The 14,381-nt window shown below is 37.1% G+C and overlaps 1 protein-coding gene across 1 annotated transcript; it reads left to right on the forward strand.

The window, feature by feature from the left end:
• The first annotated feature begins 9,368 nt into the window (after positions 1-9,368).
• Positions 9,369-10,307, forward strand: LOC134387842 (olfactory receptor 7D4-like). Its single transcript, XM_063110339.1, has one exon. It carries the CDS (start codon positions 9,369-9,371, stop codon positions 10,305-10,307), a length of 939 nt encoding a protein of 312 aa, XP_062966409.1.
• Positions 10,308-14,381: the final 4,074 nt, after the last annotated feature.

Genomic DNA, 14,381 nt, shown 5'->3' on the forward strand with positions numbered 1-14,381 from the left:
TTAATATCCAAAATACATAAGGAACTCAGACAACTCAAAAGTAAAAAACCAACCTGATTTTTTTTTAATGTACCAAGAGTCTGAAAAGACATTTCTCAAAAGAAGACATACAAATGGCCAATAGGTATATGAAAAAAATGCTCAACGTCACTAGTCATCAGAGAAATTCAAATTAAAACCACAATGAAATTTCACCACACACCTGTTAGAATGGCCATTATCAAAGAGACAAATGATAACAGGTATTGAAGAGAATGAGAAGAAAAGGGAACCTTGCACACTGTCGATGGGAATGTAAGTTTGTACAGCCATTATGGAAAACAGTATGGAGTCCCTTCCAAAAATTAAAAATAGAACTATGAGGTGATTCCACAATCCTCCTTTTGGGCATATATTCAAAGAAAATAAAATCAGTATGTCGAAAAGATATCTGCACCCCCATGTTCATTGCAGCACTATTCACAATAGCCAAGATATGAGATCAACCTAAGTATCCATAAATGGATGAATGGATAACAAAAATATGGTCTATATATACAGTGGAATAATATTCATCCTTCAAATGGAAGAAAATCCTGTCGCTTATGACACAGTGGATGAACCTGGAGGACATCGTGCTGAGTAAAATAAGCAAGGCACAGAAAGACAAATACTGCATGATCTCACTTGTACGTGGAATGTAATAATTTGAAGTCATCGATAGTGTATAAAATTGTGGTTACCCAAGACTGGAGATTGCGACTTTCAGAGATGTTGAAAAAAGGATTCAGAGTTTCAATTAGATAGAAGAAGTAAGTTCAAGAAATCTATTGTACAACGTGGTGAGAATGGTTAATAACAATATATTGTATTCTTGAAAGCTGAAAGTCAGTTTAAGAGTTCTCTCTTCCCCTTCCCCAACAAACTCTATAGTTGGTGTATATTTGCCACCTGTATTTCCTCAATACTCACTCTTCAATCCTCTCCACCTGGACTATTTCTGCACCTACCCCTCTATTTGGAAGTAATAAATGGAGACCTTCTGAATATCCACAGAAGCCTTCATGTCACCACCAAATGTCGAGGGGTATGTATCAGTCCTCTTCTTGTGAGTCCTTTCAACAGAAACAAAACTGTGAATAACTTTACTTTTCTTCAGAAAGGACCTCTTTGGAGTAGGATAGTGGTTGTGAGGGGCTTGAAGGAGGGGAGAAATGGAAGATGATGGTCAAAAGGTAGAAAGTTTCAGTTATGCAAGATAAATAACTTCTGGAGATCTTCTATACAGCATAATGCTTCTTATTAACAGTATTGCTTTGTGTACATAAAATTTGCTAGGAGAGTAGATCTTATGTTAAGTGTTTTTACCACACACATGAAAATAAGATGGGGGTGAAAGGATACTTTGGATATGGGTATGTCTATGGCCTTGATGGCAGTGATGGTTTCACAGATGTATACTTATCAAGTATATTCATATATTCAGAGATTCGTATAAATTAAATATGTACAGTGTTTACATGTCAATCATCTCTCAATAAAGTTATTAAAAATTAAGACAAAATAATTTTATAAAGAAAGGACATCCTTACATGCATAAAATTGCAGACACCAAGTGGTCCATCAAACCTCTAAAGAATCTCCAAGAGAGCACATAAAAGAAAGTTAGTTCCTGGATTTAGTTACTTGTGGAATTCAGACTTTCCTTAGGAGACACGTTGTAACTTTTAAATCAGACCAAAGAAAAAAAGTTTCTCCTTGGAGGAAATAAGTCCATCTTCTCCTACTGCTGCCTATATGGACACAAAATTGGCTGAAATTTTTCATTCTGATATCTTTTTGTGCCCCAAGGGAGCAGAATTGTTTGGAGAGTTGGGGGGGAGAGGGGAAGAGCACAATTCATTTAATGAGAGTTCTGGGAATTCAACCCTTGAGTAGCTGGAAACTTAAAAGGCCCTTCTTGCCCATCACCTGTAATTCTCTGATCCCAGCCTGTGTGAAACCCAAGTGGGTTTAACAGGGACAGATCATAGAAAAGAGAAAACTCAGCAATAGCCATCAAAGAGAGTCAGTGTGGGGCCGAGCCCGTGGTGCACTCGGGAGAGTGCAGCGCTGGGAGCGCAGCGACGCTCCCGCCGCGGGTTCAGATCCTATATAGGAATGGCCAGTGCACTCACTGGCTGAGTACCAGTCACGAAAAAGACAAAAAAAAAAAAAAAGAGTCAGTGTGTTCCAGTGAGGGATGGTGGGATAGAAAGAAACAGAGGAGAAAAAGTGAGTACTTTGCTTTACCTCCAGAATGATGAGACTTGGACAGTCCCATATTTATTCAGTCTATGAAGGTAAATCCCAGTAATCACTTTCCCTCATCTTTTCCTTCTTATTTCACTGCACTTTGAAGGCTCTTCAGTTTCCACTGAGACTTATCTTTTCCAGCTCTTGATCTATTTCCTTCTCTCACTCTTTGGAATCTAGAGCCTCTCTTCATTGAGAGTTACTTTCTGGAGAATTTCCAGCTTTTCTTCACTCTTTTCTATAGATTGTTGGCTCCTGTAAGATTTCCTGGGTCCAGCCTTTTGTTGGTTAGCTACTCACAGAAGATCTATCATGCATGAGGTATTTTCCTAATTCGATTGGATTTTTCTATCATATGCCCTGACTTTTTGCTGGCAGATTTGACCTGCTGATTGCACTTATTAGTTCTACTCTGTTGTTGTTGTTACACCTTAGCATTCACAATACCATCTACAAATAATCTAGTTATTTAGAATATTTGATACTTAGGCCAATTTCCATTTTTCCTCTTACCAGTCTCTTTAATTGTTGGGCAGAATTTGAGATGACTGAAGTTGGAAAAGACTGACTTGGCCTTCCATGAATTTAACACACATAGCTTAGTGTTTTAATGCAGAATATACTGTTGGCTGTGGTTTCAACAACCATACTTTATTGGGTTAAGTAATTGTCATTGATTTTTTTTGTTTTCCAACAGGCTTGCCCTGGCTGCTAACCATAGTAACGGCTGTTAAATTTTTCAGTGCACCTTTTCTACGGTGATTGTGGTTATGATTTCTCTTCATTGACCTATTTTTGTGATGAAATATGTTAAACCAGCTTTCCATTTCTAGAATAAGTATTGTTCGTGAGGTATTATTTTATGATAAGATATGAATGCATTTTATTTAACTTTACTTTCAATTTTGTGTTTATGATAAGTTGGATGATTTTTTTTGGTGTCACAGTTGACACTTATGGTCTCAATCTTTTTTATGCATCCAACAATTTGTATATGTTGAGCACGTGCTATGGTGCTAACTAACCGTGTCAGTTCCTGGAAAGCCACAGATGAGACAAAACAGTCACAACCTCTGATTCACAGACAAAATTTCCAATGTGAGAGATACATTGAGGAAGAATGCAGGATGCTCTAGTTGTGGTCCTTACACCCTCTGTCTCTAATGACTCTACATTCTCTGCTCCCATCACACTGGCCTCTCCAATCCCTTCATTACCAAGCTCACTGACCCCCAGGGCAACTGCACATTCTGTTCTCTCCCCCTAGAATGTTTATTCTTTCCTTGCTTCCCCTGATTAACAGCTCACATATTCCTATTTCAGAGAGGCCTCTTACTCCCCTTCTCAGGCTAAATCGGTCAAGAGCGATTTTTTTGTGTTTACTTAACATTCTCTAAGCATTAATGATACTGACACTTTTTGTGTCGTGGAAAATGGAAACGTTTATTTTCAATTGTTAAATCTTCCTTTAATACATCTAGGATGATTTGATTTACATAAGCTGTGAATATTTTAAATCAAATCAACCAACACTATTTTTTAACAATTAACTCTGCTGATTTTAATACAATGCATCCACACTCAGAGCACATACACGTGACCACACTCTCACACATGCCTTGGGTTTGATTTTAGCGATTGTGTGCTTTTTTTTCTTCCTCTGTTTGGTTTAGTCTGAATGCTTTTTCTCTTCTGGGAAGAATGCACCTGGCAGGCATCTTCTGAAAAAGGGAACCATAGGGATCTTCATTAATGAGAGGTGCCTGTATGACGGTCAAAAGAGGTGACAGACCTGTTGTATTTACAAGGAAATGTTGTATATACAGAATTCTATCCTTGATGGGTGCCTCGGTTTAAAGGGGATATTGATAAATAATAGACATGCAAGATAGATTTATTGTGATGTTAAGAACATTTATCAAGTGTCCAGTGTATGCCACAGGAACTACACAGAAAAATTACATGCATCGTATCATTTAATTCACTTTTCAACCTTTTGATGTAAGAAGTATATACTACATTGGAGAGGTGAGGTATCTGCAGCTAAGGAAGTTTAAATAACTTTCTCAAGGTCACACAGTAGTAAGTTGATGAACCAAAATTCTATTTCATTAAATCTGACTCAATACTCATTTTATTTTTACAATAAATATTAAAATTATTTATTAGTATTTATTATTAGCATATTCTTTATTACAAATCGTGATTTTTCTTTATATTCTTTACCCAACCCATCACTCCCTAAACCTCCTTCTTCCCTCTGCCCATCTCTAGCACCCTTAGATTTTTTTCTGTCCTTCTGAAAATTCAACATATTGCTCTGGTCTTTTTTTTTCTTTCTTTCTTTCCTTCTGCAGAAAATTATGTTAAGTGAAATAAACCAGACAAGGAAAGAGAAGTATTGCATGTTCTCACTCATAACTGGGTATTTTTTTATTTTTATTTCTGACTGTATATATTTGTGGGGTTCAGTGTGTTGTTTTGATACATGCATATATTGTACAGTGATTCACTTAGGGAGGATAGTTTATCCATCACATAAATGTTTATCTTTTCTTTGTGGTGATTACAGTCAAGATCTTCTTTTCTAGCTATTTGGAAATACACAATGCAATAGAATATGATTAACTATAGTCAGCCTAGAAGGCAGAACTTATTCTTCTGTGTATGTGTAACTTCATATCCATTAATGGCCCTTTCTCCCTCTCACCCTCAGCCCCCTTAAATTCCTGGCCTCTGGTAACCATAATTCTACTCTACTCACCACATCTTTTTTCTTCTTCTTCTTTTTCATCTTCTTTGTTTTTGATTCCATATATGAAAGAGATCATGCAGTATTTCTCTTTCTGTGCCTGGCTTATTCACTTAACATTATGGTCTCCAGTTCCAACCATATTGCTGCAAATGACAAAATTTTATTTTTTTAATTGCTGAGTAGTATTTTATTGTGTATATATACCACAGTTTTTAATACATTCATCCATTGATAAACATTTAGATTTATTCCATCTCTGCCTATTGTGAATAGTACTGCAATGAACATGGAGTGCAGGTGTCTCTTTGATATATTGATTTCATTTCCTTTGGAAATGAATAAACCTAGAAGTGAGATGGCTGGATCATAAGGTATATCTATTTTTAGCTTTTTATGTAAACTCTATACTGTTTTTTTATAATAGCTGTATTAATTTACATGTTCTTCCAAAATGTATGAGAGTTCTCTTTTCTCTGTATTCTCACCAGGATTTGTTGTTTTTTGTCCTTTTAATAGCCATTCTAATTTGAGTGAGATGATATATCATTATGGTTTTAATTTGAATTCCCCTAATGATTAATGATGGTAAGTACTTTTTCATGTGCCTGTTGGCCATTTGTATGACTTCTTTTGAGAAACGTCTGTTAAGGTCCTTTGCCTATTTTTAAATTGGGTTATTTGTTTTTTTGCTGTTGAGTTGTTTGAGTTCCTATATATTCTGATCAGTCCCTGTCATACGCATAGTGTACAAATACTTTCTCTCATTCTGTAGGTTATTTCTTCACTTTGTTGATTGTGTCCTTTACCGTGCAGAAACTTTTTAGTTTGATGAAGTCCCATGTATTGATTTTTGCTTTTGTTGCTTGTCTTTGTAGTCTTCTTCAAAAAAAGCATTGCCCAGTCCAGTTTTACATAGCATTTCTCCTATGTTTTCTTCTAACAGTTTCATAATTTGCGGTCTTAAATTTAGGTCTTTAACCTATTTTGAGTTGAATTTTGTATACAATGAGAAAGGGGTCTAGATTCAATTTTCTGCATGTGGATATCCAGTTTTTCTAGCACCATTTACTAAAGAGGCTTTCCTTTCCCCAATGTTTTCTTGGCACCTTCATTGAAAATAAGTTGGCTGTAAATGAGCAGATTTGTTTCTGGGCTTTCTGTTCTGTCCCATTGCTCTATTTGTCAGCTTTTATGCAAGTACCATGCTGTTGTGGTTACTATACATTTCTAGTTATTTTAAGTCAGGTAATGTGATGCCTCCAGCTTTGTTCTTTTTGTTCAAGATTGCTTTGCCTATTTGGGTTTTTTTATGGTTCTATACAAATTTGAAGATTGTTTCTCCTATTTTGATGAAGAATGTCACTGGCATTTTGATAGGGATTGCATTGAATCCATAGATGGCTTTGAGTAGTAAGGACATTTTGATGATATTAATTCTTTCAGTCCATGAACATGGGATATCCTTCTATTTATTTGTTTCTTCCTCAGTTTCTTTCACCAATGTTTTAAGGTTGTAGAGATCTTTCACCTCCTTGGTTAAACTTAGTCCTAAGCACTTTATTTTGGGGGTAGCTTTTGTAAATGGGATTACTTTCTTGATTTCTTTTTCAGATATTTTATTATCGATGCCTAGAAATGCTACTGGTTTTTGTATGTTGATTTTGTATCCAGAAACTTTACTGAGTTCATTTATTAGTTCTAGCAATTTTTTTGCTGGAGTCTTTAGGGTTTTGTATATATATGATTGTGTCACCTGCAAATAGGGATAGTTTGACTTTCTCCTTTCCAATTTGGATGCCCTTTCTTGCTTTCTCTTGCCTTATTGATCTGGCTAGAACTTCCTGTACCATGTTTGATAAAAGTGGGGAAAGTGGGCATCCTTGTCTTATTCCAGTTCTTAGGGGAAAAGTTTTCAACTTTTGTCCATTCAGTTGATATTATCTGTGGGTTTGCCATACGTGGCCTCTATTGTGTTGGTAAATTCCTTCTATGCCTAATATCAGAAGTGTTTTTTATCATGAAGGGAGTTGAATTTTATGAAATGCTTTTTCTGCATTTATTGAAATGATTAGGCAGTTTTTGTCCTTTTTTCTATTAATGTGACATATCACTTTTGCATGTGTTGAACTGTCCTTGCATCCCTGAGATGAATCCCACTTGATTATGGCAAACAATCTCATTAATGTGTTGTTGGATTTGGTTCACTAGTATTCGGTTGAGGATTTTTTTTTTTTTTTTTTTTTTGCATCTGTGTTAATTAGAGATATTGCTCAATTGTTTTCTTTTTTTGTTGGTCTTTTTTTGGTTTTGATATGAGGGCAATGTTGGCCTCATAGAATGAGTTTGGAGTATTTCCTCCTCTTTAATTTTTTGCAAAGTTTGAGCAGAATTGGCATTAGTTTTTCTTTAAATGTTTGGTATAATTTGGCAGTGAAACCATCTGGTTCTGAGCTTTTCTTTGCTGGGAGACTTTTTATCACTGCTTCAATCTCATTACTCATTATTGTACTGTTTAGGTTTTCTAATTCTTCATGATTCAACCTTGGTAAGTTGTATGGATCCATATATTTATCCATTTCTTCCAGGTTTTCCAGTTTTTTAGTGCACAGTTGATCATAATAATCTCTCATGATCCTTTATATTTCTATAGCATCAGTTGTAATATCTTCTTTTTCATCTCTGACTTTATCTTTCTTCTTTTTTTTTTCCCCCTTGTTTAGTCTAGCTAAAGGTCTATCAATTTTCTTTATCTATTAAAAAAGCCAACTCTTTGTTTCATTGATCTTTTGCATTGTTTTTTAAAATCTCTAATTCATTTATTTCTGCCCCAATCTTTGTCATTTCTCTCCTTCTACTAATTTTGTAGTTGGTTTGCTCTTGTTTTGCTAGTTCCTAGAGGTGTGACATTAGGTTGTTTATTTGAAGTTTTTATACTTTAGAATTTTTTTATTTTTTTACATTTTTAAGGTGGTAAAATATACAGATCATAAAATTTACCACTCTATTTTAAGTGTATAATTCTGTGACATTAAGTGCACTCATATTCTTCTGCAACCATCACCAGCATTTTTTGATGCAGGCATTTATTGATATAAACTTCCCTCTCAGAACTGTTTTTGCTGTATCCCGTAGATTCTAGTATGTTGTGTTTTCATTTTCATTTGTCTCCAGGAATTTTTTTAATTCCTTTTTAATTTCTTCTTTGACCAATTCTTCGTATAGAAGCATGTTGTTTAATTTCCATGTATTTGTACAGTTTCTAAGGTTTCTTCTGTAATTGACTTCTAGTTCTATTCTATTGTGGCCTGAGAAGATAGTTGATGTAATTTCGATTTTTTTGAATTGTTGGGACTTGTTTTATTGCCTAGCTTATGGTCTATTTTGGAGAATGTTTTATGTGCTGCTGAGAGCAACTTGTGTTCTATTGCTTTTGGATGGAATGTTCTACGAAAATTTGTTGGTTCCAAGTGGTCTGGAGTGGAGATTAACTCAGATGTTTCCTGATTAATTTTATGTTTGAATGATCTCTCCATTGCTGAAAGTGGAGTGTTAAAGTCTCCAACTATTACTGTGTTGGAGTCTATCTCTCTGATTAGGTTGAGATCCATTTTCTAAATCACATCTCTATACCACACAGTGGAAGAGTTATATGTTCAAAATAATTATTATAGGGAGAGGAAAGGGGAGAGGTTGGGTGAGGAGCATAAAGAACAAGTGTGATTTGTAATAATAAATATGCTAATAAAAAATAATTATTATAAAAGAATATCAATAATAACAAGTATGATCTAATGAGATCACACTGGGCACAAATGGATTTTAAACCTCACAAAGTAATAGTGATAACCACATTTTTAGAAACAAGGGAATAAGGCAATAGGAGTTAACTGTCACATCAATAGGAAGAATCAGGTCACAGAATAAAGGTTGTTTGAGTAGAAAATCCATTTCTTTATCAATACTGTAGAGCTATTAGAATGATGGCAGAATGGGTACTATTTTTAAAAAGATATGAAATGTTTTAAATTACTGTAGAAAAGTCATATCAAAGAAGAAATTAGTTTGTGACCATAGATTCAAATAAGATAATTTGATCCAGTGAGTAGAAGTTAGAGAGAAATTTCAGCTAAATCAAGAAAAGTCAAAATAATCTTACACATTTAAATGGGAATGGGCGACCACTTGGCTGAGTGGATCAGTGTTATTCAAAGGACTCAATAGAGGGTGAAAGATGTCCAGCCAAGGGAGACATTGTGAAGTGATAACTAGCTGAGGCTGTCAGTGGGATGTTCATTGAACACTGCTTTTTTCCTTCTTTCCCAGCAGACACACCAGCTACATGGAAGCAGAAAACCACATAGAACTATCAGAATTCCTCCTCCTGGGCCTTTCAGATAATCCAGAACTCCAACCGATGCTATTTGGACTGTTCCTGTCCATGTACCTGGTCACGGTCCTCGGGAACCTGCTCATCATCTTGGCCATTACCTCTGACTCCCACCTCCACACCCCCATGTACTTCTTCCTCTCCAACCTGTCCTTTGTTGACATCTGTTTAATCTCCACCACGGTCCCAAACATGCTGGTGAACATCCAGGTACACAGCAAAGACATCTCCTACATAGGGTGCCTCATTCAGATGTATTTTTTTATGTTCTTTGCTGGACTGGATAACTTCTTACTGACTGTGATGGCCTATGACCGCTTTGTGGCCATTTGCCATCCACTGCATTACATGGTCATCATGAACCCCTGCTTCTGTGTCCTCTTGGTCCTGATGTCTTGGTTCATCATTTTCTGGGCCTCTATACTTCAAATTCTACTGATGAAGAGGCTGACATTCTCTATACGCACTGAAATTCCACATTTCTTCTGTGACCTGGCTCAGCTTCTCCAGATGGCCACCTCAGATACCCTCATTAATAACATCATCTTGTATGTTGCAGCTGCGCTGCTATGTGTGTTTCCTCTCACTGGGATCCTCTTCTCTTACTATCAGATTGTCTCTTCCTTAATGCAAATGTCCTCCACTGCAGGCAAGTATAAAGCATTTTCCACCTGTGGCTCTCACCTCTCTGTGGTCTCCTTGTTTTATGGAACATCACTTGGGGTCTACCTCAGTTCTGCTGTCACCCATTCTTCCCACAGAAGCTTGGTTGCCTCTGTGATGTACACTGTGGTCACCCCCATGCTGAACCCCTTCATCTACAGCCTGAGGAACAAGGAAGTGAAGGGGGCCCTGGGAAGACTCCTCAGCAGAGCAGACTCTTGTCCATGAAGCATCACTGATCTCAGAACTAAGTGGACACTGTGTGTTGCTCAGGCAAATGTTGTAAATTTAAATATCCTGTCTCTTTTTTCTCCTGATGACATGCTTCATTCTCTTATTACCAAAGCACCTATGGCTTTGCCTTTATTTCTTTTGGTATTGGCTTCTCCTCAACAACTCCCTCAGTATTCCATTTTTTGACTTCTTTATATGCTGTCTATAAAGTTCAAATTTTGGCTAGTTTTCTTATACCTATTCCTAAGATTTCTAACTTGAGATTTAAAGCCCTTATATCAAAAACTGATAAGGTTTCTCCCAAAATTGTTCTCTCAAACATTGATGCTATTTACCTTAATTTGGCTATGTTCTCGTTTTTCCTGGAAGAATTGAGATAAGATCATAGGCTTGTCAAAGCCATGTGCTTACCACATCAGTACTGTCCTTGTTTTATTGCATGACTTTATTTAATCCTGAAAACATTTATGTAAGATTTTTTCTCTCATTCATCCCATTGTCCAAACGAAGAGATGAAGGTTGATATGGACTGTAAGCTGGCAGCCTGATACTCCCACCCTTCTCACTTTGTCTTCCTACTCTTTACAAGAACAATGATGTGATTTTCAACTTCAAAGCAGAAATGTAGATTTGAAAGCTTGTTTGTCCAGGTGGTTCATAGAGATAGACTGCCTGGGACAACTCTGAGATGTTGTTTCACTCCATGTAATTCTTCCTTTCCCTACTCCTATTTTCTTCCCTCATCCACTTCTTTCATCATTATTTTTATTTATTTTTTATTTTTATTTTATCATTACATGACACGTTTCTTGTTTTCTTCTTTCTTTCTTTCATTTGACTTTTCTTTCCCACTTTTCTTCCTTCTTTCTTTCACTTGAATTTTCTTTCCCATCATTGCAGTTTCAAGAAATACTCCAAGACCAAAAAACATATTAATGAATGTAATAGAATAAGAACCGTCCTCTCATGTTGTTTAATTACTTTCTGGAACTCTCTAGAGGTATCATTACAGACATACCTGTAGACGGTGTTCAGAGCTTCATTTGCTTTTTGAGAAGAATGTTGATAGAATCGTGTCTTCAGTGAAAAGTGGAGCAGCATCTCAGTGTTGATTCCACCTTCCTTGGGGTCCTCTCACTTTCTCTATTACACACCATCCTTCTGCCAATGATCATCACCAACCAGCATGAACCTACTTTTCCGATGCATGGCAGCAGCAGTGGCAGAGAATTATTCCCCACTGGGGCAGCACTTGATGGAGAGATTTAGGACATACACCACCTTTTTCACCCCTCACCCGAAGTGCAGGTCTTGTTCCAGTTTCCACATTCTCCCCACATGATTGAAACTCTGTTTATTCGTTGTGAGAGCTGACTCAATGCAATATTAATTGCCTATTTTTCTCTTCCCTGCACCTACTTCTTTCTCAAATCCATGTGCTTTTTCTTTCCAATAAAGTGGTCATACATGAATTCTTGGCTGCACATCTGCTTTTGCTGGAGATAAAACCAACACAGGTGATGAAGACCGTGAGGGGTATCAAGACTATATCTGAAAGAAATTAGGGACTTTTGGAGGGAAAAAACACTAATCGAGGATGTGTAAGAAATTAGTTAGCAGGAAACTAGGAGAACTTGTGTTCTGAAAGCAAAGTGGAGAAAGTTTATTACTAAAAGAAGAGTATATGTTCTATTTGTCTTATTTTCAGTCTCTCTATTTTTTATTTAGATATATTTTTTATTGGAGCATAGTTGATTATACATATGTGGGTACAGAATTGACTATCAATACCTGTGTGCAATATGTGATGTTCAAATCAGGATAGTTAGTATATTCCAAACTATACAATGTACTCGATTTTCATGGCCCTTTACCAGTTTCTCTCTTATCCCCTCCCACTCCCCCATCTCTTTAAATCTTAGACTTGCAGAAGACTGCTTGCCCATTCATTTAATAGAAGAAATATTTTTTGTGTACCTACTGTAGTTTCAGTGCTGGGGACCTGGTTACAAAGAAGTAGTCCCTGTCCTCATGTATCTTACATTCCAGTGGAGGAGAAGAAAAACAAAGTGGCAAACTAATAAAACATTTTAATTGTGGAACGTGCTATGAAAAAATAAAGTAGCACAAAGGAGGGATTCAAACAGATATTTGTACACCCGTGTTCACAGCAGCCTTATTCACAGTATCCAAAAGATGGAACTAACCCAAGTGTCCGTCGAGAGATGAATGGATAATGAAAATGTGGTATATACATCCAATGGAGTATTATTGAGCCTTAAAAATGAAGGCAATTCTGACACATGCTACACCATGAATCAAAGACATTATACTAAATAAAACATGCCAGTGTTCAAGGGGCAAATATGGTATGATTCCACTTTTATGAGGTACCTGAAGTAGTCAAATTTATAGACACACAAGGAAGGGTAGTGATTACCAGAGGCTGGGGAAGGGAGAAATGGAGAGTTAGTGTTTAATGAGTACACTGTTCCAGTTTGGAAAAATTAGATAGTTCTGGAAATGGATCATGGTGATGGTTTCACAACAAGGTAAATGTACTTAATGCCAAGTGCACAGAACTACAAACTCAAAAATCATTAAAAATAGTAAAATTTTCTGTTATATATATTTAACCAAAATTAAAAAGTTGAAGTAGCATTTTAAAAATGGGGGGAAAGTCATAAGATTTATTTCAGATAATATTTTCCTCTTTTATTTATTTATTTTTAACTGACAAGTAATAATTGTATATATTTATGGTGAACAACATGATGTTTTGATATATACACATACACACGTGCATGCACATTGCAGAATGCTATTCAACATATGTGTTACTTCACGTAATTGTTCTGTGGCGAGAATACTTACCTACTATCCATGATTTTCAAGAATACAATATATTGTTATTAGTTGTTGTCACAATGATACACAATACTTATTCTTCCTGTCTAACTGACCAACAACTCCCCAAACTCCCACACCCCAGATTCTGGTAACCACCATTTTTCTCACTGTTTTGATGAGTTTGACTTTTTACATTCCACATATAAGTGAGATCATGTGGTATTTGTCTTCCCATACCTGGCTTATTTAACTCAGCATAATATCCTCCAGGTTCATCCATGATGTAGTAAATAACAAAATTTCCTTTTTTTTAAGGATGGAGGCTCCTGTCAAGATGGCGGAATAGACGGTCCCCAGTGTCACTCTCCCCCACAAATCAACCAAATTTACAACTATAAAAATGTAACGTCAGCCAAGCTGGGGCCACTGGAGCTCAGGGAAAGAGGAGGAGAGACCTATGGAGTTCATGAAGGTGGGAGAAACCACGATGAGAGAAAGAAAAAGCTGCTCTGAGCTTTTCAGGACGTGGCTGCTTTAAGGCTCAAGCTGCTGAGCGCATGGAGCAGGAGCCAGCAGAAGCCGCCACTGTGTCCTTCAAATGGAGTTACTTGGAGGCGGCAGGGGAGATGAGGGCCTCGGTGGCCCCCAGGACAGCAAGACCACTAATAGGGTTCGCAGGGACCCATTCAGGAGCGAGGAGCCAGAACAACTGAAAAAAAGGAGCCATTCAGAAGCCAATGAGTCAGCACAAGGGACCAGTGCAGTGCCCATCCCATGGGAAGTGTTTAGAGCATGGGCAGTAGGCAAGATGGGAACACTGGGAGAACACTGGGACACAGCAAGGACAGCTGACCTGCCCCCCAATCAGCACAGGACCACTCAGAGGAGAATGGTCAGGAATGAAGAATTGCATGGGGTGCAGTTTGATGAAAAAACTCAGGCCCAGGTCAGAAATTCTACAGAACACAGATCCACCAGGTCTCTGGAGAGCCAGAAGTACCTATAAGATCAACCATTAAACCCTAAGCTGCACAAAAAGCCTTCCGTAGGGAAGCAACGGCAAAGTAGCAATTTAAACAACCACACAGCTCAAGTACTGGTTCCCACAGGAAGTTCTCCTGTGTTAGAAGCAAAGGACAAAAAATTAGTTCTGGCCCAGGCACAGCACCAGCACCTTGGGGCCTGCCTGGGAACCATAGGCTTGGATCCAGGGACCGG

Source organism: Cynocephalus volans, chromosome 10, assembly GCF_027409185.1.
Source record: "Cynocephalus volans isolate mCynVol1 chromosome 10, mCynVol1.pri, whole genome shotgun sequence".
Lineage (NCBI taxonomy): Eukaryota > Metazoa > Chordata > Mammalia > Dermoptera > Cynocephalidae > Cynocephalus > Cynocephalus volans.